The sequence below is a fragment of the Papio anubis genome, chromosome 20, assembly GCF_008728515.1.
Source record: "Papio anubis isolate 15944 chromosome 20, Panubis1.0, whole genome shotgun sequence".
Classification (NCBI taxonomy): Eukaryota; Metazoa; Chordata; class Mammalia; order Primates; family Cercopithecidae; genus Papio; species Papio anubis.
The window spans coordinates 31676720-31703603 of record NC_044995.1 but is presented as its reverse complement, the minus strand read 5'-3'; the positions used below and the strand labels follow the sequence as shown (position 1 = coordinate 31703603).

The window sequence follows — 26884 nt, the reverse complement described above, 5'->3', positions numbered from 1 at the left end:
CTCCTATAGCAGTTTGAAATTACTTAAAGATTGTTTCAAATTGAAAAAATAAAAAGAATGTGGATAAAAGTAAAATATAAATAGATAAAAAAATTACAAGATTCCAAAATATATATGTAAATCTGGAGTGGTCAAAAATGACATATTTGATTTATTTATAAGATTTTATTAAAATTAGCTTTAATAGTTAATACACTATTACCAAAGTAAAAGTTGATTTTTTCTTGAACAAAAATTTTATGTATTAATATGATAGCAAAAATACTTCTGTTCACCTTTGAATACATTCAACAAGAGAGGGTAAAGAAGAGATAGGATTTTCCCATACTCTGGGGTGAGCCTGGCTCAGCTCAGGAGGGAAGCCCTGCCTGAAAAGGCTGCAGCTTAGACTGTCACTCTTTCTTCACTCCGCCCAGCATCTGATCACATCTTCTGTCACTCAGGGCCTGAGGGGCCGGGGCCTTAAGCATTATCCAATCAGGGACGCTGGGCTGGAAACCGACCAATAGGGCACGCAGCTGGAATGAACAGGACGGCTTCCGGATTTGGCGGGGTCCTTGTCTCTTGCTGCAGCTGGAGCTCCAGGTCTGGTCTTCACTGCTCTGTGTCCTCTGCTCCTAGAGGCCCAGCCTGTGTGGCCCTGTATCCTGCAGGTATTGGAAGATCCACAGCTAAGAAGCCGGGACCCCCTGGAAGCCTAGAAATGGTGAGAGTGCCGGTCCAGCGTCCGGATAGAGGGGAAGAGGCTGTGGCGGTACTCAGGCCTCCCCGCAGTCAGCTCCACAATCTGCACCCCGAATTCTCCTTACCCAGCTCCACCTCAGTCCCGTTCAGCCATAAGATGGCGGTACGCTGACAACCTGGCCCCGGGCGTCATGTCGCTTCCCCGCGCAGTGATTGTGCCCCTGGCCTGGAGCGCTCAGTGGGCAGCTCTGCACCCGCAGTGCCGCGTCTCTCCCGGATTGTGCAAGGACCACCGGAGGGTGTCAGGGAAGAATCCTGACTCTCGGTGCGGGTTCGTGAATGGGAAGAACTTTGATCTGTGGGGTTCACAGTTTCTCTTTTCTGCTTACAATTGTATGGGGCCGGGCTTGGTCAAAGTGCGGCCGAGGCGGGCGGATCAGTTGAGGTCAGGAGTTGAAGACCAAGACTGACCCAAAATGGGGAAACCCCTTGTCCACTAAAAGTACAGAAATTAGTTGGGTGTGATGGCGAATGTCTGTAGTCCCAGCTTCTCGGGAGGCAGAAGTGAGAGAATCGCTTGAACCTGGGAGGCGGAGGTTGCAGTGAGCTGTGATTTCTTTCACTCCAGCCTGGGCGACGGAGCAAGACTCTGTCTAAAAAAAAAAAAAAATTATGGGAGTCACTGCAAAAATATCAAACAATTTAATCAGAGTGATTCAAGAATTGTAGAGCACCCAGCTACAGTTTGTAGTTTGTAGTCCATGGAGGGGCTTGAAGAAGAGACATTTGTGAAATGCATGAGGAAGAAAACCAAATTCAGTAATTTATTAGGTTTAGTAATGTAGTTTCTTAAGTTGTACAATCAAGGTGGAAATTTCCTGGTGATGTAATTGAGCTTAACTGGCAGTTTATAGTTGCTTAAGCCTGAATTTTGTTTCCCCTAATGTAGTAATTTACCAAAAAATGCACTTGAGCTTAGATTTTTTTTTTTTTTTTTTTTTTAGAAATAGAAATCCGGGGACTAGGGCCTCTTCAGTCTAATTGCCTGCCACTCAGTTATTTTCACATCCCACAGGGGACTGATTTTCCCTGGCATTTTTCACATGTGTCCCAAGCAGGGCCTCAGGTGTACCCCATGTTCCTCAATTAATTATTATTATTATTATTTTTTTGAGACAGAGTCTTGCTCTGTCGCCAGGTTAGAGTGCAGTGTCAGATCTCGGCTCACTGCAACCTCCACCTCTTGGGTTCAAGCCATTCCCCTGCTTCAACCTCTCGAGTAGTTGGGACTACAGGCACGCGCCACCACTCCCAGCTAATTTTTGTATTTTTAGTAGAGATGAGGTTTCACCATGTTTCCCAGGAATCCTAGTTACCAAGGAAAAAAATAGGGAAAATCTCTCTTCCATTTTGGCTGTAGACAATGAATGTATTTCCACAGGAAAATGTGGTAGATAGTTGATGAGTTACATAGATTCATCAACACATTAGTTCCTCTTTTTGCAGGGTAAATTTGTGACAGTGAATATCTCAGTTCTATATCCTTTTTTCTTGAGTTCTGAGTTAAATGCTAAATTATAAGTGATGAAACATGGTACCTTCTAGAAGTGTTCCCATATGACATTTTTTACTACATTATTTTATTTACTTATTTTTTTTAAACAGAATCTCACTCTGTCACCAGGTTGGAGTGCAGTGGCATGATCTCAGCTCACACAATCTCTGCCTCCCAGGTTCAAGCAGTTCTCCTGCCTCAGCCTCCCAAGTAGCTGGGATTACAGGTGTGCACCACCACGCCCAGCCAATTTTTTTGTATTTTTAGTAAAGACAGGGTTTCACCATGTTGGCCAAAATGTTCTCAATCTTCTGACCTTGTGATCCACCCACCTTGGCCTTCCAAAGTGTTGGGATTACAGGCATGAGCCACCGTGCCCGGCCTACTTCATTATTTTTAAGATAAATAATAAAATAATACATATATTGTCTGAAAGAAGTAGATATACATGTTTTTCTTATGGAGGTATAAAATGCAAGCATCTTAGCCAGGTGCAGTGGCTCATGCCTGTAATCTCAGCACTTTGGGAGGCCTAGGCAGGTTCATTACTTGAGGTCAGGAGTTTGAGAGCAGCCTGCCAACACGATGAAACCCCATCTCTACTAAATACAAAAATTAGCCAGGTATGGTGGCGTATGCCTGTATTCCCAGCTACTTGGGAGGCTGAGGCACAAGAATGTCTTGAACCCGGGAGGTGGAGGTTGCAGTGAGCTGAGATCTTTCTAGCCTGGGCCACGGAGCAAAACTGTATCTCAAAAAAAAAAAGAATGTAAGAACCTTAAAATTTCCTTCCCTTATGTAAACACTGCGTTTGAGTAATTTCCCTGGATTTTTCAAACACTTAGTTTCAAAAACCAAGTGACTAATTCTGATATGGAAATTAAAGCTTGAACCTAGTGACTCCAAGCTAAGGCTAATATTAAGCCTGCAACTGGATGTTATTACATACTCAGTTTTTTCTGGGGAGCCTCCCCTGCAGATGTCCCAGCCTAATCACTCCAGCCATAGAAGGAGCCTTTATCCTGAGAGAAGCTATAGAGCCCTGGAAAGCTGGGGATCCAAAGGCAGATGCATTTGAGGTTAAGATGAAAGGAAACTGAGAGGGTCTTAGTGATGATGAAGTTGTTACATTTTGCGGCACTTTCTATACTTTGTAAAATAAAAACATTAGATTTATTTTTAAAAAATGAATTCCAAAAAATTATTGCAACAGGAGAAGGTACCAACTAAGTATAAGATCTTTATAGCTTGCAAAGATTTCGGCAGAAAAGGGCTTTCTTTTTTAGGGAGGAGTGAACATAGTTAGAAAGGAGGTGGGAGGTGAATGGCAAATGGAGAGTGAAAAAGTCAGATTTTAGACGAATATGTCTTACCCTGATATCAGCATGTTCTTAGGAAGGATGCAAAATGGGGTTGTATGTTGACTCAGACTGAGGGTAGCTCAAAGTTCAGGGGGGGAAATAAACTTAAGTAAAGTTTGATTAAGAAATATTTTATTTTAGTCCAGGCCCAGTGGCTCATGCCTGTGATCTCAACACTTTGGGAGGCTGAGGCAGGCGGATCACCTGAGGTCAGGTGTTTGAGACCAGCCTGGCCAACATGGTGAAATCTTGTCTCTACCACAAATACAAAAATTACTGGGAGGCTATTGGTAGTGAGGATCACCTGAGAAGGAAGTTTGGGGAGTTTGGAGACCAGCCTGACCAACAATAAAGGAAAGCCCACATCACTACTAAAAAATTCATCAGATATGGTGGTGCATGCTGTATTCCCAGCTACTCGGGAGGCTGAGGCAGAATCACTTGAACTTGGAGGTAGGGACGTAGTGGTAAGCTTGAGGGTGTGCCAGCACTCCAGCCTGGGCAACAAGAGTGAAACTCCATCTCAAAAAAAAAAAAAAAAAAAAAACCAACAAAAATTCTCCAGGTGTGGTGATGGGCACCTGTAATCCCAGCTACTTCAGAGGCAGAGGCAGGAGAATTGCTTGAACTCAGGAGGTGGAGGTTGCTGTTCTCCGAGATTGCATCACTGCACTCCAACTTGGGTGACAATGTGAAGAAATGTTTTTTTTTTTTTTTTTTTTTTTTGAGACGGAGTCTCGCTCTGTCGCCCAGACTGGAGTGCAGTGGCCAGATCTCAGCTCACTGCAAGCTCCGCCTCCCGGGTTTACGCCATACTCCTGCCTCAGCCTCCCCAGTAGCTGGGACTACAGGCGCCCGCCACCTCGCCCGGCTAATTTTTTGTATTTTTTAGTAGAGATAGGGTTTCACCGTGTTAGCCAGGATGGTCTCGATCTCCTGACCTCGTTATCTGCCTGTCTCGGCCTCCCAAAGTGCTGGGATTACAGGCTTGAGCCACCGCGCCCGGCCTGAAGAAATGTTTTATTTTGACCACTGAAGACAAATTCAGCTGATTTTTTTTAAATGAGAAAAAGGAGAAAATGTGCAGAGTGTGTGTCTTGCTGTGTGATACATAAGAAAAGAGAGCACTATCTTAGTCATAACGGGAATAGTGTTTCTTTCCATAAATTGTTCCTGGAGCACACAAAGGATGGAGAATTTTATTAATCACAAATATTTCCCAGGATTATCTATGTATTTCATCCATCTCCATTTCTTTTGTTTGTTCTATGCATTTCTTCCATTTGGCTTTTCCTGGGCTGCATCTCACATATTAAACTGGTAAACATAACTAGTGTTTTGCTGAGTTCTGTGAGTAGCTCTACCAAATTATTAACATTCAGAGAGGTTATGGGAGTCCCAAGTTTTTAAACAGTAGCTCAGAAGCATAGATGGACCCATGGGTTTTTTGACTGGCATCTGCAGTGAGGACAGTGTGGTGGGACTGAGCCCTGAATCAGGGTCTGTGTTGACTCTGGGTGGCGTCAGAATTCAAATGTTAGACAATAAGGTCAGGAGTTCCAGACCAGCCTGGCCAATGTGGTGAAATGCCATCTCTACTAGTAATACAAAAATTAGCCGGGCATGGTGGTGTGCACCTGTAGTTTCAGCTACTAGGGAGGCTGAGGCAGAAGAATCACCTGAACCCAGGAGGCAGAGGTTGTAGTGAGCTGAGATGGCACCACTGCACTCCAGCCTGTGCAACAGAGTGAGACTCCATCTCAAAAAAAAAAAAAAAAAAAAAAAAAAAATCCCTAGAAAATCTTAAATGATTTGTTTAAATTGCATATTAGTATGTAGCATAAAGTTGACAGGGCAGTGGCTAGAAAATATTAAAATTACAGAAACTCTGAGATTTAAGGTTTTTTTTTTTAGGTAACCTTTGAAAAAACAAAACTGGTGGTACTACAGGGGCATAGAGAGCAGAATTCTACATAGTGACCCCACCCTGCCCCAGACCTGTTCAGATTCACCCTTTTTGGAGGCCTTATTTTGGTCTGACCGTACCTTGGAGTCTTGCCTCAGAGAACTGATTATAAGAGATCAGAGTTTTGGCTGTGAATCCTGCTGTCTTTCCAGAGCTGGTGCTCACAATTTCCTGAAACCCAAAAGCAGGTAAGTGGGATAAATAAAGTATGTACTTTAGGGTCTTAGATTTTAAATGTTCTATTAAAACCAGTGCTTGCGGAGACATTGTATTTAGAATCTTGTTTTCTATTCCTGCGGATCCAGTAGTTGCTCCATAAGTCACAGAAAAGTAAATATAAAGAGAATAAAATTTTGTCTAAACTACATTAACTTTTCTTCCTGTATCTCTTTCATCTGTCTATATTTAGCTTTTATTCTGTACAATTTTTTAAAAAATTGATGACAGAGGAACAGAAGAAGACATAAAGATGCTGGGCCCTTTTTCTAAATCCTGGAAATTATTAAACCCTTAGTACCAACTCCCAGGGTGTTATGAGAATTAAATCACATAATGTATTATGTCCAGCACAGTGCTGTGTATCATACTGTTGAGCACATAGTACCTACTTAATAAACATTGCATTAGTACATGTGTACATGGTGTTTTTAAAATACAGACCTACTCAGACATTGCTGCCTTCTGTTTCCTCTGTAAACTTTAAAGAGCTAGCAAAGAATATAAAACTTTAGGATGGAGATGGGTTGTCCTTGTTTGTACCAGAAGTATTTGGTTGTGACAAGAGTGCTAAGCCTAAGGGATCCTGTGCTGTGCTGGGTTTAATAATTTCCAGGATTTAGAAAAAGGGCCCAGCATCTTTATGTCTTCTTCTGTTCCTCTGTCATCAACTTTTTAAAAAATTGTACAGAATAAAAGCTAAATATAGACAGATGAAAGAGATACAGGAAGAAAGGTTAATGTGGTTTAGACAAAATTTTATTCTGTTTATATTTACTTTTTTGTGACTTATGGAGCAACTACTGGATCTGCAGGAATGGAAAACAAGATTCTAAATACAATGTCTCTGCAAGCACTGGGTTTAATAGAACATTTAAACTCTAATGTTAATAATGCACCAAGGGGAAGCAACATCAGCATTGACGGGGGCTTGTTTAAAACACCCATTCATGGACCCTTTTCAAACCTGCAGAATCACATTACATAAAGTGGAGCCAGAATTATCAAGTGATTTATAAGCTCATTAAAGCTTGAGAGGCAATGCTTAGCTTATTGATGATCAGCCCAGGCTTCTTATTAGGATCACATGGTCAATTTGCAGAAATGTATTGTGCCCTCCCCACAGGTTCTGTTTATTGTTCTGGGTGGAAGCATCCACGCTGTTTTAATGAAGGGCCTCCTGTGACTCTAAGATGAGGCCAGAATCAAGTATGAAGGCTTCAAAATACATTCATGAGAGTTAAGTTCCACCTTTGCACTAAAGGGTGGTCATAGGGCCTATTCTGTTTGGATTTGGAAGGGACTGGTAGTTCATGCATATTTCCATTACTGTAGCAGAAATTGCTAGTGTCTGTGGCAGGGGAGGGCACCTGAGGACAGGAAAGGAGAAACTTATATTTTCATCTTCATGGAGCAGCTCATTGTTCCTGAATCTCTTCTGTTTTAAAGGACAGAAATGGGTGGATATTTTTGTTATTCTGCCAGTTGATGTCATGCTAGCAGGTAAACATGTGGTACTGACACCTTTAAAGGCATATTCTCAAGACGCAGTCGTAATTTGTCCAGAGAATCTCGTCTGAGAAGGAATTCTATAGAAGGAGGAGATAGGAAAAAAAAAAAAGGATTTTCTTCAGGTAAACATGCCTCAGCTGAAAGCTGTGTCCACTCTGCCTCCCGGACTGCCATGCATTTAGTACTTGAAAACCTTTACTTCTCTACTTGTGTTTTTCCTCCTTAAGGAGTTTGGTTTAAGTACTTCTTAAAATTCTTATGATAGTCAAGGGTCTCTGAAAAGTATTTCTTTCCTGTATCCCAGAGCCTTCTCTACATTCTGTACAGAATAACTTCTTATATGCCATGCAGATTTACCAACAAGAATTTATGATCTGCAATATTAAAAATGTTCCCTTTGTGGCTGTTGAACACGGAAAGATGTGGATACTCAGCATTTCTATTGGGGAAAACTGTGGTCCTTAGTAAAAAGTGGAGAAAATATAATGTTGAGGCTCCATTCGTGTATTCTGTTAGCTGTATGCCGAACAGGATTAAGAAATTGCTTATTTAGGTCGGGTGCGGTGGCTCACGCCTGTAATCCCAGTCCAGGCGGGCAGATCACCTGAAGTCAGGAGTTCGATACCAACCTGGCCAACATGGTGGAACCCCATCTCTACTAAAAATACAAAAATTAGCCTGGTGTGATGGCAGGTGCCTGTAATCCCAGCTACTTGGGAGGCTGAGGCAGGAGAACTACTTGAACCAAGGAGGTGAGGTTGCAGTGAACTGAGATCATGCCATTGCACTCCAGCCTAGGGGACAAGAGTGAGACTTCGTCTCAAAAAAAAAAAAAATTGCTCATTTAAATGTGATGGCATTTATTATGAGAAATTCTGAAAAAAATTGTTAGGAGATACCTACTCTCTAGGGTGCTAAATGAAGCCTACTTAAAATTACTGCTAGAAACTACAGAACATAGATGGTGTCTGCATTTTGAGGTTTGCATAAAACTGATGATTCTTTTTGATTAAATTCAGATTTTATTTGCTTTTTTAAAGAAGAAATATTTCAACAGTGATACTGTGTTCTTCTGTGTGCATTAGGACATCATGAAAATTTCTCCTAGTGCAGTTAATGGTTAATGATTCACTTGCTTAAATAGCTCTCTGATGATTTTTTTTTTTTTTACTATATAGCTAATTATTTTTCTCTTCATTATTAAGTTTCATTATGCAGCTGATGTGTGTAAACAATCATATTTAATCTGGCAGCTGTTCTTTTTTCTTTTTTTTCTACGTATTTTTCTTTGGAAAATGAAGGCTCTTATCTTTGTTTACAGGCCAGAAAAACTGGAAAAAAACCCAGACTCTTCTGCTTACTGGATATCTGACAAAATATCCTTCTTGGGCCAAAAACATTGACATTATTGGTGAGCTTGTTAGAAATTCAAAAAAAATCAGACTTTATTCCAGATCTTCTGGAAAAAAGGGTCTTCACCTTATTATACATACTAAAATTTGAGAGGTGCCTTCTAACTCAACATGTATTTCTCATCTGAAAAATATTCACAACTCATTCCATATGATATAAATATGCATTCAAAAATGTACATGTTTGTGTTCATGCCCTTAATTTTATACTTTATTATCTATAAAAATACATGAACTGATTTGGATCTTATGCTCCTCTTTTTTCTCAGAGTTGCAGAATACTTTAGAGAATATTTCTGTGTTGAAAATTATTTTATTGGATAATTTTAATCAATCCTGTAAGTCAGAACCAGTTGTATTCACTCTCTCATTTCACCTTAAGTCAAATTAAAAATTCTACCCATAATCACTTGGTGAAAATGTGTGCATGTGTGTGTTTCAGGGGCCATTGCAATTTAGAGATGTGGCCATAGAATTCTCTCTGGAGGAGTGGCATTGCCTGGACACTGCACAGCGGAATTTATATAGGGATGTGATGTTAGAGAACTACAGAAACCTGGTCTTCCTTGGTGAGAAAAACTTTAATACATAAATCATAATATACACAAAATGTTTTATTTCTCTTTTTTGTGGAATGTTTTTTAGTAATTTATTCTTTTTATAAAAGAGTTTCAGATCCAGTTTTTCAAGAACATCTTCAGAATTTGTTCATTTAGAAAAGAATTACTTCAGTGCCTCATGCCTGTAATCCCAGCAATTTGGGAGGGTGAGGCTGGGGGATTACCTGAGGGCAGGAGTTCGAGACCAGCCTGGCCCACATGGTGAAACACCATCTCTCTAATAAAAGTACAAAAAATTAGTTGTGGGCTGTGGCACGCACCTGTAATCCCAGCTACTTAGGAGGGTGAGGCAGGAGAATCGCTTGAACTTAGGAGATGAAGGTTGCGGTGAGTCGAGATCATGCCATTGCACTGCAGCCTGGTGACAGAGCAAGATTCTGTCTTGAGGAAGAAAAAGAAAAAGAAAGAAAGAAAATAAAAAAATTTCTTCAAGATATTTCATCTTAATACAAACTTTCCACATTTCTGAATTGAGTTATATTCTTCACTCTAAATTAGTGGTAATTCCAGAAATTTACTGACATAAAATATTGTAGCTTCCACCTGAAAATCTAATTGTCGCCACCAATTTTTGATTCAGTAGTACCAGGTAGTAAAATTAGGAAACCTACAAATTGAAAGTTTTTTTTTTTTTTTGAGACAGAGTCTTGCTGTGTCACCCAAGCTGGAATGCAGTGGTGCAATCTGGGCTTACTGCAACATCCATCTCCCAGGTTCAAGCAATTCTTTAGCCTTAGCCCCCTGAGTACCTGGGACTACAGGCACACATCACCATGCTCGGCTAATTTTTGTATTTTTAGTAGAGATAGGGTTTCACCATGCCGGCCAGGCTGATCTTGAACTCCTGACCTCATGATCCGCCCGCCTCGGCCTCCCAAGATGCTGGGATTACAGGCGTGAGCCACCGCACCAGGCGAATTGAAAGTATTTTCTAAATATTTAGAAATTTCTGTTACAAATTTGTATTTTGGTATTAATTTACTAAAATATTTTATCACATCATCTTTCCTGAGCACATTACTAGCTTGTAATTGGAGAATATGCGCAAGATTCATGTTATTTATTTTTAATAAAACAGGTATTATTGTCTCAAAGCCAGACCTCATCACCCGTCTGGAGCAAGGAAAAAAACCTTTGACTATGAAGAGACATGAGATGGTAGGCAAGCCCCCAGGTAGGTGCGAATGAAAGTGAATACAACAGACAACACGGATAAGAGGCCCAAGGTCAAAGAGAAAGCCAGTTCTTAAGGTGTGATTCGGGAAGCTGTGTTCCAAAGGAACTTCCTGGATAGCTGTTTTTTTTTTCTTTTTTTTCTTTTTTAAATTTTGCTCTCACAAAGGGGCATATTGTCTTATGCTTTTAAATTCTCTAAAAATTCTCCTTTTCTTTTGGTGAGCCTCCTTCTTGTTCATAGTGAGAGCCAAAGTCGTCTTCATGGCATATAAGAGACTGCACAATCTGGCTGATTTTTCATTGTTTTGGGGACACACAAATATCTGACTTATTTTGAGAAACTAAAACTATTTTTTAGTTCTATTTTTGCATCAGGTCTGAAATGCGTGAGAGTAGTAGTTTCTGTTGCATTTTTTTGTCCATTTTTGTGCACGGTCCATCCTATTTTTATTACTATACAGTCTTGAAATATAGTTTGAAATTGTAAGTGTGATATCCTGCTTTGTTCTTTTTCCTTAAAATTGCTTTGACTATTTGAAATTTATTTTAGTTTCATGTAAACTTTATAATTGTATTTTCCATTACTTAAAAAAAAAAAAAAACACTGCAATTTTGATAGGAAGACTATTGAATCTATAGATCACTTTGGATAATATGACACTTTAATAACATTTATTCTTTCAATCCATAGACATAAAATATTTTAAAATTAATTTTGATTTTCTAACTTTTATTGTAAACTTTTTTTACCTCCTTAGTTAATTTTTTCTCAGAAATTTATTTAATGCTACATTAAATAAGAATTTTTCTTCCTCATCAGATACTTTAAGTGTAAGAAACCATACGTATACTTGTGTGCTTAATTTTATATTTTGCTAATTTACTGAGTGTATTTATTAGTTTAGACAGGTTTTAATGTACTGTTTATGGTTTTTTAAATATAAGATTGTGTGATCGACGAACAGCAACTTTTGACTTATTTTTCTTCAATTTCAATGAATTTTTTTTTTTTTTTCTTTTGAGAGGGGATTTCACTCTTTTTGCCCAGGCTAAAGTGCAGTGGTGTGACTTTGACTCACTGCAACCTTCGCCTCCTGGGTTCAAGCGGTTCTCCTGCCTTAGCCTCCTGAGTAGCTGGGATTACAGGTACTCACTATAACACCCAAGTAATTTTTTGTATTTTTTTGGTAGAGATGGGGTTTCACGCTGTTGGCAAGGCTGGTCTCCAACCCCTGACCTCAGATGATATGCCCGCCTCTGCCTCCCAAAATCTTGGGATTACAGCCATGAGCCACTGCACCTGGCTGGATTTTTTTATTTCTTTGAATAATTCTTCCGCCACATACTTCCAGTACTACATTCAAAGAGAAGCATTGACAGCGGGCACAATATAGTTTTGTATTGGTGTCTGAATTTGATGGAGCAAACACCTCTTCGAGTTTTCATAAACTGATTTTAGAAGCATTTCCTCAGGGAACGGTGTGGGTTTCTTTTTTGTTTTGTTTTGTTTTCTTTTCTTTTTGAGATGTAGTTTTGCTCCTGTTGCCCAAGATGGAGTGCTATGGTGCGATCTCGTCTCACCACAACCTCTGCCTCCTGGGTTCCAGTGATTCTCCTGCCTCAGCCTCCCAAGTAGCTGCAAATACAGGCATGCACCACCACGCCTGGTAATTTTGTATTTTTAGTAGAGAAGGGGTTTCTCCATTTTGGTCATGCTGGTCTTGAACTCCTGACCTCAGGCTATCCACCCACCTCAGTCCTCCAAAGTGCTGGAATTACAGGCACCACACCCTGCCCAATTGCGTGGATTTCTATGTGGGCAGAACTGACCATAAACTGTGGCTCAGGTAACTGAAACTGTCATAGAACTGCTTCAGGGACCTCAGTAAAGGCCACGGTCTGCAGCCCTGCCTACATTGTTGTAAATGGGTGCCTTCCTCCAGGTCTCTGGAATGGCAGGACCTCTACCAGACTGTGGCTGGGAGGAGTTTGGGTTGGTTACAGAGTAAGTTCAGAATTCTCATGGGACCAAGTTGGGTGAACCCTATCCTGGTGCATAGCCATGAATGGGGGTCCTGTAGTTTTTTCACCTGACTAAGGGCCTACCTTCTGAATAGAACACTTCTCAATCTTAAGCTTTAGCAAGATTTCACAACTCCCTCCCTGGATCTCAAATCTCTCTTAGAGGTGCTTATTTTGGAGATGGTGTCTTGCTACATAACCCAGGCTATTCTCAAAATCCTGGCCTGAAGCAGTTCTCTAACCTTAATGTACCATGTAGCTGTCATTACAGATGTGAGCTATAATGCCTGGTTCTCTCATAAAAGCATTTTTGTCAGAGAGGGCTGACTTTTTTTGCTGTAAGGGAATATGAAAATAGGGAATTTTAATCTTTTCCTCTTCCTGATGTCACTTTCCCTATACATTTTTACTTTCTATTTTCTCTTTCAGATTTGTCTGTAAATTTTGATTCAAATATTTGGGACAATATGTTAGAATTTGCATGGTGTGCCTGAAGTAAATTAGATAATTCACAGGGACTCATATTTACTAAAATATTTACTTATAAATTTAAGTTTGCTGCAGGCAAAAAGGAATTAAAGGATTTTCATCTACTTTTTTAGCCTATATATAAATAATAATGTAGTTTATTTCTCAATATTTGTTTTACGTATCAGAGGGCCTAACCCTATTCTGCAAATTATATATTTTTTTATTTAACAATGTAAGGCTACTCTTTGCTTCTAAAGTTGGATTACAGCAGTTTCATTTTGTGTAAGAGTACCATATATTTAAAACATTAAAAGTAACTCTAGTTTCTTTTAAATGCTAATTTTTAAAGTTTCTCATTAGAATCTTCTATTTATACCGCATATTCTCCAAAATTTTACTGCCACACAGTGCATACCAGTGATTCAAAATACCTGCAGTTAGTGAGTACACACTAGCAGTTAAATATTTCAGTTATCTAGAAACTATTTTTTTTTGAGATGGAGTCATGCTCTGTCACCCAGCCTGTGGGGTGCAGTGGTGTGATCGTGGCACACTGCAACTTCCGCCTTCTGGGTTCAAGCAATTCTCATGCCTCAGTCTCTCAGGTGCTGGAGTTACAGACATGTGTCACCACTCCTGGCTAATTTTTGTATTTTTAGTAGAGATGGGGCTTTTCCAAGTTGGCCAAACTGGTCTAGTTGTGAGCCACCGCACACAGCCTGATAATTTTTTTAATGATACATTAATGTTGCATACTAGGTTTTATGAGTAAACATTTCTTTTATTATTGTTTTGAAGTTTTATATTAGTGTGCTTTTTTTTTTTGAGGCCGAGGTCTCGGCTGTGTCACCCAGGCTGGAGTGCAGTGGCGCAATCTCGGCTCACTGCAAGCTCCGCCTCCCAGTTCACGCCATTCTCCTGCCTCAGCCTCGGTAGCTGGGACCACAGGCGCCGCCACCACCCGGCTAGTTTTTGTATTTTAGTAGAGGCGGGGTTTCACCATCCATTAGCCAGGATGGTCTCGATCTCCTGTTCGTGATCCACGCCTCGGCCTCCCAAAGTGCTGGGATTACAGGCTTGAGCCACCGCGCCCGGCCATTAGTGTGCTTTTTCAGTGTAGGGTTTTCTTTTTTTTTTTTTTTTTTTGAGACAGAGTCTTGCTCTGTCACCCAGGCTGGAGTGCAGTGGTGTGATCTTGGCTCACTGCAACCTCTTCCTCAAGGGCTCAAGCTATTCTTCTGCCTTGACCTCCTGAGTAGCTGGGACTACTAGTGTGTGCCACCACGCCTGGCGAATTTTTGCATTTTTAGCAGAGACGGGGTTTCACGATATTGGCCAGTCTGGTCTGGAACTGCTGACCTCGTGATTTGCGTGCCTCAGCCTCCCAAAGTGCTGGGATTACAGTTGTGATCCACTGTGCCTGTCCTCAGTGTAGGTTTCTTAACATTAGTTTATTGGGTGTTTTGGTTTTACTTAATGTATTATAATTTTAGATAATTTGCAATTCTGCTTGTACATTTTAAGTCAATTTTAGGTTTAAGAGATAAATTATGCATGTCTGTCACAATCAGATTACATATGTATGTCTGTTTATCTATAAATATGACCCAAATTTTAGTTATGGCTTATCTTATATTCTTTCTTAGCTTATTTTCCATGGTAGTTTTATCTTGTCTAAGTGAGTACTCATGGAGATAGTCTTATTTTTACCATGTGTTTAATTATTAACATATATTTCCTTTTGTGAGAGAAACACTTTTGTGATTTGAAGGTAATTTTCAAAAAAATGTATAATTCTGGTTTTTTCTCAGTTTTTCTTTAAAAAAATTGTCTTAAAAACACATAACATAAAATTCACCATCTTAAATCTATTGAAGTTTACATTTCAGGGCCAGGCATGGTGGTGGCTTGGATCTGTAATCCTAGGATTTTGGGAGGCCAAGACAGGAGGATCCCTGGAGCTCAAACAGCCTGGGGAGCATATGGAGACTCTCCACTATAAAAAAAAATGTAATAATAGCCAGGCATGGTGGTTTGCAGCTGTGGTTCCAACTACTTGGGAGATTGAGGGGGAGTCAGAATTGTGCCACTACACTTTAGCTTGGGTGACAGAGTGAGACCCTGTCTCAAAAAAAAAGCTGTTCGGCCGGGCGCAGTGGCTCAAGCCTGTAATCCCAGCACTTTGGGAGGCCGAGATGGGCGGATCAGAAGGTCAGGAGATCGAGACCATCCTGGCTAACATGGCGAACCCCCGTCTCTACTAAAAACACAAAAAAATTAGCCGGGCGAGGTGGCGGCGCCTGTGGTCCCAGCTACTCGAGAGGCTGAGGCAGGAGAATGGTGGGAACCCGAGGCAGAGCTTGCAGTGAGCTGACATCTGGCCACTGCACTCCAGCCTGGGCGACAGAGCGAGACTCCGTCTCAAAAAAAAAAAAAAAAAAAAAAAAAGCTGTTCATTTTAGGCATGTTAATTATATTCGCTTTGTTATGCAAAATACTTCTAGAAACTTTACATCTTGTAAAACTAAAACTCAATGCCCATTAAGTGCCAACTGCTCATTGTAGCCTCTCTTCAGCCCTTGACAGACAAACCTTCCATTTTCTGATTTCATGATTTTGACTACTTAAGATATCTCATATAAGTGGAATCATACAATATCCATAATTTTGTTACTGGATTAATTCAGGTGACATAATATTCTTAATGTTCATCTTAAAATGTGATAAGATTGTTCTTTTTAAAGTGGAATAATATTCCATTGTATGTATATGTTACATTTTTTGATGTGTTTATAAATCAAGAGATATCTGGGTGGTTCAGCCTTTTGGCTTTTTTGAATACTGGTACAAAATACATGGATTTTCAATTATCTTCCAGGTCCTGTGTTGCATATTTTTTTTGTTTGGTTTCCTTCCTTCCTTCCTTCCTTCCTTCCTTCCTTCCTTCCTTCCTTCCTTCCTTCCATCCTGGTTAACACGGTGAAACCCCATCTCTACTAAAAATCCAAAAAATTAGCCGGGCCTGGTGGCAGGCGCCTATAGTCCCAGCTACTCAGGAGGCTGAGGCAGGAGAATGGCGTGAACCTGGGAGGTGGAGCTTGCAGTGAGCAGAGATCACGCCACTGCACTCCAGCCTGGGCAACAGAGCGAGACTCCATCTCAAAATAATAATAATAAAAATAAAAATAATTTTTTTTGTTCCCTGAGCAAGAATATGTTGAAGAGTGTGATCCATATTCACATATTTGTGAATTTGCCCGTTTGACTTTTGCTTTTAATTCCTAGTTTCATTCAGTTTTTGTTAGAAAACACACAGTGTATAATTTTAGTGTTTTTAAAGTGATTGGTGGTGGTTGTTTTGAGACAAGATCTTATCATCACCCAGGCTCCAGTGCAGTGGCATAATTGTGGCTCACTGTAGCCTCAGCCTCTGGGGCTCAAGTGATTATTATTTCACCTCAGTTTTTTGAGTAGCTAGGACTGTAGACATGTACTACCACGTCTGGCTAATTGGTTGCTTGTTTTTAGTGTTAGGACCTCACTGTTTTGCCCAGGCCGGTCTCAAACTTTTGACCTCAGTGGATCTCCCAAAGTTTTAGAATTATAGGCAAGAGCCATGACACCCAGTAGGTATTTTTAGATTTAATAAAGCTTGGTATGTGTCCTAACAGAATATAACAGATGCAAATAAGAATATTGTGTATTATCTTGGTTTTGACGGGAGAGTTTTTTATGTGTCTGTGAAGCCTAGTTGGTCTATAATATGGTTTGGATGTCCCTGTTGTCCAAACATCAAGCTGCAATATAAATCCTCAGTGTTGGATATGGGACCTGGTAGGACATGTTTGTGTCATGGGGGTGAATTTCTCATGAATGGCTTGGTACATACTGTTGGTAACCAAAAAGATTAGACTCTATCAATTCAAATAAGAACTGGTTCATTAAAAGAACATGGCTTCTTCACCTCACACTTGCTCTGTGTCTTATCATATAATATATCCAGTTACTCCTTACTTTCCGCCATGATTTTAAGCTTCTTGAAATCCTCATTAGAAGCAGATGCTGACACGTGCTTCTTGCACAGTCTGATGAGCTGTGAGCCAAATAAACCTTTTTTCTTTATAAATTATGCACTCTCAAGTATTCCTCTATATGCAAAATAATTAATATGGTCTATAATATTGTCTCAGTTTTCTCTTATTTTTTGTCTGAATTTTCTGTTTATTATTGCAAATGGGTTTTTGATGTCTACAATTATTATGTTGCTATGTGTTCCCCTTCACTTTTGTCAATATTTGCTTATATATTTTGGAGCCTTGATGCTATATACCCGTATACATATAGATAGATAAATATTTTAGATTCCTGCGAAATCAATTTACTTTATCATAATATAATATCAATCATTGTCCCATGGTAGTACTTGACTTAAAGTGTATTCTGTCTAATATAATTATGATTATCTTCATTGCTGTTACTATTTTCATGGAATATAACTTTTTTTCATTCTGTTACTTTCAGCCTATTTGACTCAATGCTAAAATGAGTCTCTTGTAGGGAGCATAGTATATGCTTTTTGAAAAAAACCACTCAGGCATTCTATATCTTTTTTTAATATAATTTTATTTACTTATTTATTTATTTATTTTATTTTATTTTTTGAGATAGCGTTTCACTCTTGTTACCCAGGCTGGAGTACAATGGTGCAATCTCAACTCACTGCAACCTTCACCTCCTGGGTTCAAGTGATTCTTCTGCCTCAGCCTCCGAAGTAGCTGGGATTACAGGCGCATGCCACCACACCTGGATAATTTCTTGTATTTTTAGTAGAGATGGGGTTTTCCCATGATGGCCAGGCTCATCTTGAACTCCTGACCTCAGGTAATCTGCCTGCATTGGCCTCCCAAAGTGTTGGGATTAGAGGTGTCAGCCACTGTGCCTGGCCTCATGTATTTTTGAGGTAGGGTCTCACTCTGTCAACCAGGCGTACTTGCATGGCTCACGGCTGCTCGAACCTCCCAAAATCAGATGATCCTCTTAAGTAGCTGGATTACATGAATGTGCCCGCACACCCAGCTAGCTTTTTTTGTATTTTTTGTAAAGACAGAGTTTTGCCATGTTGCCCAGGCTGATCTTGAACTTGTGGGATCAAGTAATTGGCCCACCTTGGCCGTCCAAAGTCCTAAGGTGACATTTCGTTTCATTAAATAGCTTAATGAGAGTTCTGTATTTTTGTATCTACTGAATGATTTGGTGACAGAAGTTTGCGTTGCTTTTACCTATTACCTTTCAGTAACAATGCTGCAATAATTATGCAAAAGTTAATGAATATGCTGCCTTCTGTTTCATTAGTCTACTTTTTCAACTTTTTACTCATAACAAATTATTTTAATTCTGTAGCTTTTTGATGTGTTTTGAAATCAGAAATGGTAATGCCTCCAACATTGTTCCTTTTTTTGTAGATTGTTGTGTAGTTTATTGTCTCTTTAGATTCCATATACTTTTGGATTTGTTGTTTGTATTTCTTCAAAAATGCAATGAGACATTTGAAAAACATTGCATTAAATCTGTAGATTAAACTGAGCAGTACAGACATCTTCACAATATTATTTCTTTTTCAATTGTTTGTTTTTGAGATGGAGTTAAATTCACCCACGTCGGCCTCCCAAAGTGCTGGGATTACAGGTGTGAGCCACTGCACACAGCTCAGTTTTTTGAACAAGTGCATGCTCAAGAGCGTGTTTTATCATTTCTATATATTTGTAAATTTATCAATTATTTACATTATTGTTTTACACTGTAATTCCATTTTTGTCATAGAAAGTAGTCTATAAAATTTCAGTTTTAAAAAATGTGTTAAGGCTTCATTTTTGGTCTAAGAGGTGGTCTATATAGGAGAATTCTCTATGAGCTATTGAGAAGGCTTTGTATCCTGATGTTGTTGAGGAGTGTTCTCTTTATCTTCATTAGAAATAATGGTTTTTTACTGCCTTCTAGTCCTCTGTTCCCTTATTAATATTCTGTCTTGTTTTTTTATTATTACAGAAAATGAAGGATTAAAATATCCTACTATAGTTATATTGCTGTCTGTGTGTATTCAATTTTGTATTTGCTTTATATATTTGAAACTCTAATATGAGATGCATACATGCAAATACACACATGTATAAACAAATTTGTCATAGATTCCCAGTGAAAGAATGCATATGTTGTTTAATGCCTTCTTTGTCTTCTTGAAGTTTTGACTTAAAGTACGTTTTATAAAATATGACAGTTTCTTAGTTAAGATATAGCTTGTGTAATATTATTTTGAGCCCTTCTGCTCTCATTTGGTTAATATTTACATGAAATTTCTACTTCCGTCTTGCCACTTTCAGGCTTTTTTTTATTATTAGATCTCAACTGACTCTTGTAAAAAGGCAAGTTGAATCTTGATTTTTAAAAATTTTTAATAATCCTTTTTATTTAAAGTGTGTCTCTTAATTGGAGAGATAATTATATATATATTTAAATAGTTTTCTGCAAAAGAAAAACTTAAGTTATTTTATTGTTTTATTTGATTCTTGTGTCTTTGTCTCTCATTTTCTTTTTCTTTTTTGTTTTTTTTTATTTTTGTATTGACATGCTTTCAGTTTTTCTTATTTTCTTTTGTGTATCTGTACAGACATTTTCTAAGTGATACCTTCTGAGTTTACATAAAACCTCTAAAAGATCCAACAATATATTTAAATGTGGTAAAAAATCAACTTAAGTTTCATACAAAATATTTTCATCATTACATCTGCCTTCACTTTGTTATTGATTTGGCTAATTATATTTTTTATGTTTGTATATTCATTAACAGATGTTTGTAATAATTTCTATTTTTTAATTAATAATTAAAAATGTTTTCTGCACCATTATGGTAATGTTAAGTAAGAAATTCCATTTTTGTATATGTGCATATCTTTCCCAGAAAGTTACATATTTTCATATGATTATGTGTTGTTTTCTTGCATTATGTTGTTTTCAGTGGAAGAAATTCCTTTCAGTATCTTTGATATATAGGGCATATGCAGTGCCAATGTAGGTTCTCAGGATTTGGTTATTTTGGATGTACTTATTCTTATTTGGTAGTACAATTGTGGTGATGGTATTATTCTGACTTGATGGCTTTTTTATTATTATTATTATTATTTTAACTTTAACAATATCATAGTTTCCTTCTCAACTGCAAAAAATATTTTTCTAAATTGACTTGTTATCTCATGAGACTATGCTTATAAATGACACATCATTTTTATCTTACAGCTCCCAAAATTCTCTAGTCCGTGATTTTTGAAATTTTGCTTATATGTATGTTTGTTATAAATATCTTTGTGTGTATCCTAGTTTGTTTGTTCAGCTTCCTCATGTTTACCTCATTTTTAAAGAAATTTTCCAGTTTTTAAATATTTTTTATATCCACAATTTTTGTTTTTTGCTATTTAAATGTTTCTGGTTGTTATTCTCATTTTTCTGATCTTTGGTAGTTGTCTGTGTTCCTACTTAACTTGCTGAATATTCAACTTATTTAATTAATTAATTTATTTATTTTTCTGAGACGGATCCTCTCCTTGTCGCCTCGGCTGAAGTGCAGTTGTGCAATCTTTGTTCACTGCAACCTCCGTCTCCCAGGTTCAAGCAATTCTCTTGCCTCAGCCTCTCAAGTAGCTGGGATTATAGGTGCCTGCAACCACACTTGGCTAATTTTATGTATTTTTAGTACATATAAGGTTTCACCATGTTGGCCAGGCTAATCTTGAACTCCTGACCTCAAATTATCCACTCACCTCAGCCTCTCAAAGTGCTGGGATTACAGGCATGAGCCACCATGCTGGCCCTATTTTATTACATTTTTCAGACAGTCTTCCTCTGTTGCCCAGGCTGGAGTGCAGAGGTATAATCTTCACTCACTGATGGGGCCATGTTGCTCTCATATTTTGTATTCACTGTAATCTTTGATTGAGATTTGGACATTAACAAAAAGCTACCTGTTAGAATCTTTAAAATATAACTATCCTGACATAGTCTGAAATCAGTTGTCATGGCTAGAGATTTTGGGAATTTCTCAAACACGTTTTTAGGATGTGTCTTGTCTAAAATTTTGTGTTTATTGTTTAGTTAAATTGGCTTATTCATATTTCTTCTTAATAGTCAGTAATTACTTGCTCTACCTATTCACTGTTTGGGGTAGGGCAGTATCTCTGCTTCTGTAACATTTATCTTTAGACGCAGCAGACTCAAACTGTTAATCCAACTTATATCACCATTTCCTTCAGCATTTTATGTCATGGGAGACATTTACCAGTGTCTAGAAAAACCCCTAAAAGCCAAAAATAAAGATGTATGTGCCAATATTTTTCTTGTTTTTTAAAAAAGAAACCAGATTTGGCAATTTACGTGTGTGTGTGTGTGTGTGTGTGTGTGTGTGAGAGAGAGAGAGAGAGAGAGACAGAGAGAGAGAGAGAGAGGGAGACAGAGTCTCACCCTGTTACCTATGCTGGAATTCAGAGGCATGATCTTGGTCACTACAATATCTACCATTAGAGACTCTCACTGTGTCACCCAGATTGGAGTGCAGTGGCATGATGTCGGCTCACTGCAACCTCTGCCTCCTGAGTTCAAACAATATTCTGCCTCACCCTCCTGAGTAGTTGAGATTACAAGTGCCTGCCACCACACCTGTCTAATTTTTTGTAGTTTTAGTAGAGACAGGGTCTCACCATCTTGGCCAGGCTCCCTTTGAACTACTGACCTCATGATCAACCCATGTCAACCTCCCAATGTGCTGAAATTACTGGCATGAGCTATCATTCCTGACCAACAATTTACTTTTAAAGGCACAATGTTATACTGGAGAGCAGGAAGAGCTCTGCTGGGTATAAGTAACAGGCTTTTCTTTTTATTCTGTGTGGCTCTTTGCATTGTGCTCACCTGGGGCCCTTCACACACTTAATTATAAATTTTTTACAAATGTATTTTGGGCAGTATATTTGGTTAAATTTATATGTCCAGGAAGAAATTACAGCTTGTGATATTTTACTATGTCATCTTGCTTATGTAGTATGTATACTTGTATAGGTTTGATTTATAAAGTATATTTATCTGAGTCTAGCAATTGAAGTAATATGTTTTTATGGTTTCTTTCAGTTTTGTGTTCTCATTTTACCCAAGACCTTTGGCCAGAGCAGAGCATAAAAGATTCTTTCCAAAAACTGATACTGAGAAGATATGAAAAATATGGACATGACAATTTACAGTTTAAAAAAGGCTGTGAAGGTGTGGATGAGTGTAAGGTGCACAAAAGAGGTTATAGTGGACTTAACCAACGTTTGACAACTACCCAGAGCAAAATATTTCAATGTGGTAAATATGGGAAAGTCTGTCATCAATTTTCAAATTCAAACAGACATAAGACAAGACATGCTGGAAAAAAAGCTTTCAAATGTATAGAATGTGGCAAAGCTTTTAACCAGTCCTCAACCCTTACTACACATAAGAAAATTCATACTGGAGAGAAACCCTACAAATGTGAAGAATGTGGCAAAGCCTTCAACTGGTCCTCACACCTTACTACACATAAGAGAATTCATACTGGAGAGAAACCCTACAAATGTGAAGAATGTGGCAAAGGCTTTAAGTACTCCTCTACCCTTATTAGACATAAGAGAATTCATACAGGAGAGAAACCTTACAAATGTGAAGAATGTGGCAAAGCTTTTAACCATCCTGCAACCCTTTTTTCACATAAGAAAATTCATATTGGAGGGAAACCATACAAGTGCACTAAATGTGGCAAAGCCTTTATTTCATCCTCAAACCTTAGAAGACATGAGATAATTCATATGGGAGAGAATCCCTACAAATGTGAAAATGTGGCAAAGCCTTAAACACTCCTCTACCCTTACTAGACATAAGATAATTCATACTGGAGAGAAACCCTATGAGTTTGATGAATGTGGGAAAGTTTTTAACCAGCTATCAACTTTTATTAAATATGAGAATTGATATGGAACATAAACCCTACAAATATAAAGAATGTGACAAAGAGGGAGTTCTCAACCCTTATTACACATAATTCATATTGGACAGAAACCTTAAAGAATGTGGCCCCTGAAGAATGTGGCAAAGCCTATAATAAGTTTTCAATCAATTTTTTTTTTTTTTTTTTTTGAGATGAAGTTTCATGCTTGTCACCCAAGCTGGAATACAATGCCACGATCTTGGCTCACTGCAACCTCCGCCTCCTGAATTCAAGTCATTCTTCTGCCTCAGCTTTTCTAGTAGCTGAGATTACAAATGCCTACCACCATGCCTAGCTAATTTTTATATTTTTAGTAGAGATGCAACATTACCATGTTTGCCTGGGTGGTCTCGAACTCCTGACCTCAGGTGATCCACTCACTTTGGCCTCCTAAAGTGCTGGGATTACAGGCATGAACCATGATGCCTGGCCACCATTTCTGAATTCTTAAAAGAGACTTGGTGATAATTCATGCTGAAGAGGAACTCCACAAACCTAAAAAAAGTGACAGTGCTTTTACCAACCCCTCCAACTTCTCTATACATAACAATAATTATTCTGGTGTGAAACCCTAGAAATACATAAAATGTGACAGAGCCTTTATATGGTGGCCACACTTGATTGTGGGTAAGATAACTCATACTGGCAAAACTCCTACAAGTGTGAAGAATGTGGCAAAACTTTTAGTCAGTACTTACACCTTACTTCACAAGAAAGCTATTATCCTTGAGAAAAATTGTACAAATATAAGGAATATGGAAAACCCATTAACTCCTACTCATATCTTAACATAAAAAGGTTCCTTTTAATAAAAGCATTAAGAGTGTAATTACTTTCAAAAAATATTTCAGAAATTATAAGCCTTTAAACTGAAGAAATATGAAGACAACTTTTTTTTTTTTTTTTTTTTGAGACCGAGTCTGGCTCTGTCACCCAGGCTGGAGTGCAGTGGCCGGATCTCAGCTCACTGCAAGCTCCACCTCCCAGCTTTACACCATTCTCCTGCCTCAGCCTCCGGAGTAGCTAGGACTACAGGCACCCGCCACCACGCCCGGCTAGTTTTTTGTATTTTTTTAGTAGAGATGGGGTTTCACCGTGTTAGCCAGGATGGTCTCGATCTCCTGACCTTGTGATCCACCCATCTCGGCCTCCCAAAGTGCTGGGATTACAGGCTTGAGCCACCGCGCCCAGCCTGAAGACAACTATTACAACTATAAAGGGGGTTATAGCACATTTACTTATATCAGAGATCTTATTGCATACATTTTGTACTACAGGAAAACCCTGAAGCAGTTGCTCAAGCTTTGTTCAACATCAGGAAATTTATATTGGAGATGAGTCCTGTAAATGTAATACGTTTAGAAACACTTTATTTTTTTTCCAGAAACTACATCTTAGAAAACACCAGAGAGTTTATACTAAAATATAGTTTTGCAGATGCAGTAAATATAAAAACATTTAATTCAAAATAGAATGTATATAAATATCAGAGAATCTACAGTAGAATAACTAAGACACTGACACTTGAGTATAAAAACTAATCCACAACTACAGTTTTTAGATAAATGATTTGTAGGTAACTTTAAAAGATTTTTGGAAGCATTGTAATTACATTGAAAGTATACTTGTTTAAAATTTTTTGAAAACCGAATAGTGATGTAATACAGCTTTCAAATTATGCTGTTATTCCTATTTTATTCACATGTGAAAGCAAGTGATCAATTCTACATCAGAGATATTAGAGATATTTAAAAATTACTTGGACATTATGACCTTTTCTATAAAAGAGTAAGGACATTAAAATGTAAGATGCATAATGAAAATATTAGTGGAGAGGTTCTTTGTAGTAAACCTCTATTAAGTAATGTATAAGGTAAATGTTCAGAGCAATACTTTTCTACATTATAGTGTCACAAAAATAGTTAAAATATGTTAAAATAAATTAGTATATTGTTTTACTAATTGTACTTTTATGTAATAAAATACAGTACATTTAAAAATTGTTAGGGCTGGGCTCGATGCCTGAAATCCCAGCACTTTGGGAGGTCGAGGTGGGTGGATCATCTGAGGTCGGGAGTTCGAGACCAACCTGACCACCTGAGGTGGTGAATTCGAAACCAGGCTGACCAACATGGAGAAACCCCGTCTCTATTAAAATTATGAAAAAATTAGCCAGCCATGGTGGTGCATGCCTGTAATCCCAGCTATTTAGGAGGTTGAGGCAGGAGAATTGCTTTAACCAGGGAGATGGAGGTTGTGGTGAGCCGAGATCATGCCATTGCACTCCAGACTGGGCAACAAGAACAAAACTCTGTGCTCCCACCCCTGCAAAAAAAAAAAAAAAAAAAATTGTGTGTGAAGTTAATTTTATTATTTTTTAACCATGTTAAGACTATTGTACATTTAACGAAGCATTATCATGCCACTAACTTTAAACTATCCCACCTTACTCAAGGATGCGGCTACAAGATGGTAGCAATATATGATTTGTTATATAGTGAAATAACATCTCTAGTAATTACTTTGCCAGTGGCTTTAAACTGCAAATGAGTTAAAGAATATTGTTTCCAGGCCGGGCGCAGTGGCTCACGCCTGTAATCCCAGCACTTTGGGAGGCTGAGGCAGGTGGATCATCTGAGTTCGGGAGTTCGAGACCAGCCTGACCAACATGGAGAAACCCTGTCTCTACTAAAAATACAAAATTAGCTGAGCCTGGTGGCACATGCCTATAATCCCAGCTACTAGGGAGGCTGAGGCAGGAGAATTGCTTGAACCTGGGAGGCGGAGGTTGCGGTGAGCCGAGATTGTGCCATTGCACTCCAGCCTGGGCAACAAGAGTAAAACTCTGCCTCAAAAAAAAAAAAAAAAAAAAGAATATTGTTTCCACAGATTAAATTTTTACTCTTTTTTCTTAATGAAATTTGTTATTTATATTTGTGGTTATATAGTATGTGTACATATTTATGCCTTATATGGCATCTTTTGACTCAGGCCTACAATATGTAGTAATTACATTAGGGTAAATATGGTATCCATAACCTCTAGCATTTATCTTTTGTATTACCAACAGTGTAATTATATGCTTTTATTTATTTTAAAATGTAAAATTAAATTGTTACTACAGGTTTTTTATGGTCACAATAATTATACAAAAATATAAATAAAATGCGTCCACGTGCAATGGCTCACACCTGTAATTCCACCACTTTGGGAGGCCAAGGCAGGTGGAATGCTTGAGGCTAGGAGTTCAAGACCAGCCTGGCCAACATGGTGAAACCCCGTCTCTACTAAAAATGCAAAAATTAGCCAGGCATGGTGGTGCACGCCTGGAAGCTGAGGCAGGAGAACTGTTCAAACCTGGGAGGTGGAGGTTGCAGTGAGTCGAGATCGCGCCACTGCACTCCAGCATGGGTGGCAGAGTGAGACTCCATCTCAAAATTTATTAATAAATTTGTTATATAGCTTTCTTTGAATGTGTGGGGTCTCTGCATGCAAGCATATAGACTTTTAGTTTTAATTTACATAGAGTTAAATATACTCATATTACTCTGAAGATAAACCGTAGGTGTATGAAAATTATGAAGTGAGTGTTTTTGTATGAGTACAAGTTTGTACATATTTTCAGAAGATCAATTATTGCAACAAAACTAATTAGGTGACTAACAAAACTAAACACTTTGAAAATCCTGAAAGCAAATTTATACTTACTGCTTTGTATTCAATTTATTAATGTAAAATATTACACCTTATGATTTGGATTCTCCCTGGAATCTCCCTCTTAAAGCACAGGCAACTTTGTCTCCAGAAACAACACTCTTGAGTACAACAGTAAAACCCCTCTTCA

General features: G+C 38.4%; 1 protein-coding gene across 1 annotated transcript; it reads left to right on the top strand.

Annotated features, from left to right (window-relative positions):
• Positions 1–477: 477 nt before the first annotated feature.
• On the top strand, positions 478–23207 carry LOC101010579 (zinc finger protein 737-like). Its single transcript, XM_009193998.4, is given in 5 exon segments — positions 478–706; positions 9149–9275; positions 10405–10500; positions 22167–22899; positions 22901–23207. Coding segments are annotated over 5 exon segments (1263 nt in total). The 5' UTR covers positions 478–523; the 3' UTR covers positions 23025–23207.
• Positions 23208–26884: the final 3677 nt, after the last annotated feature.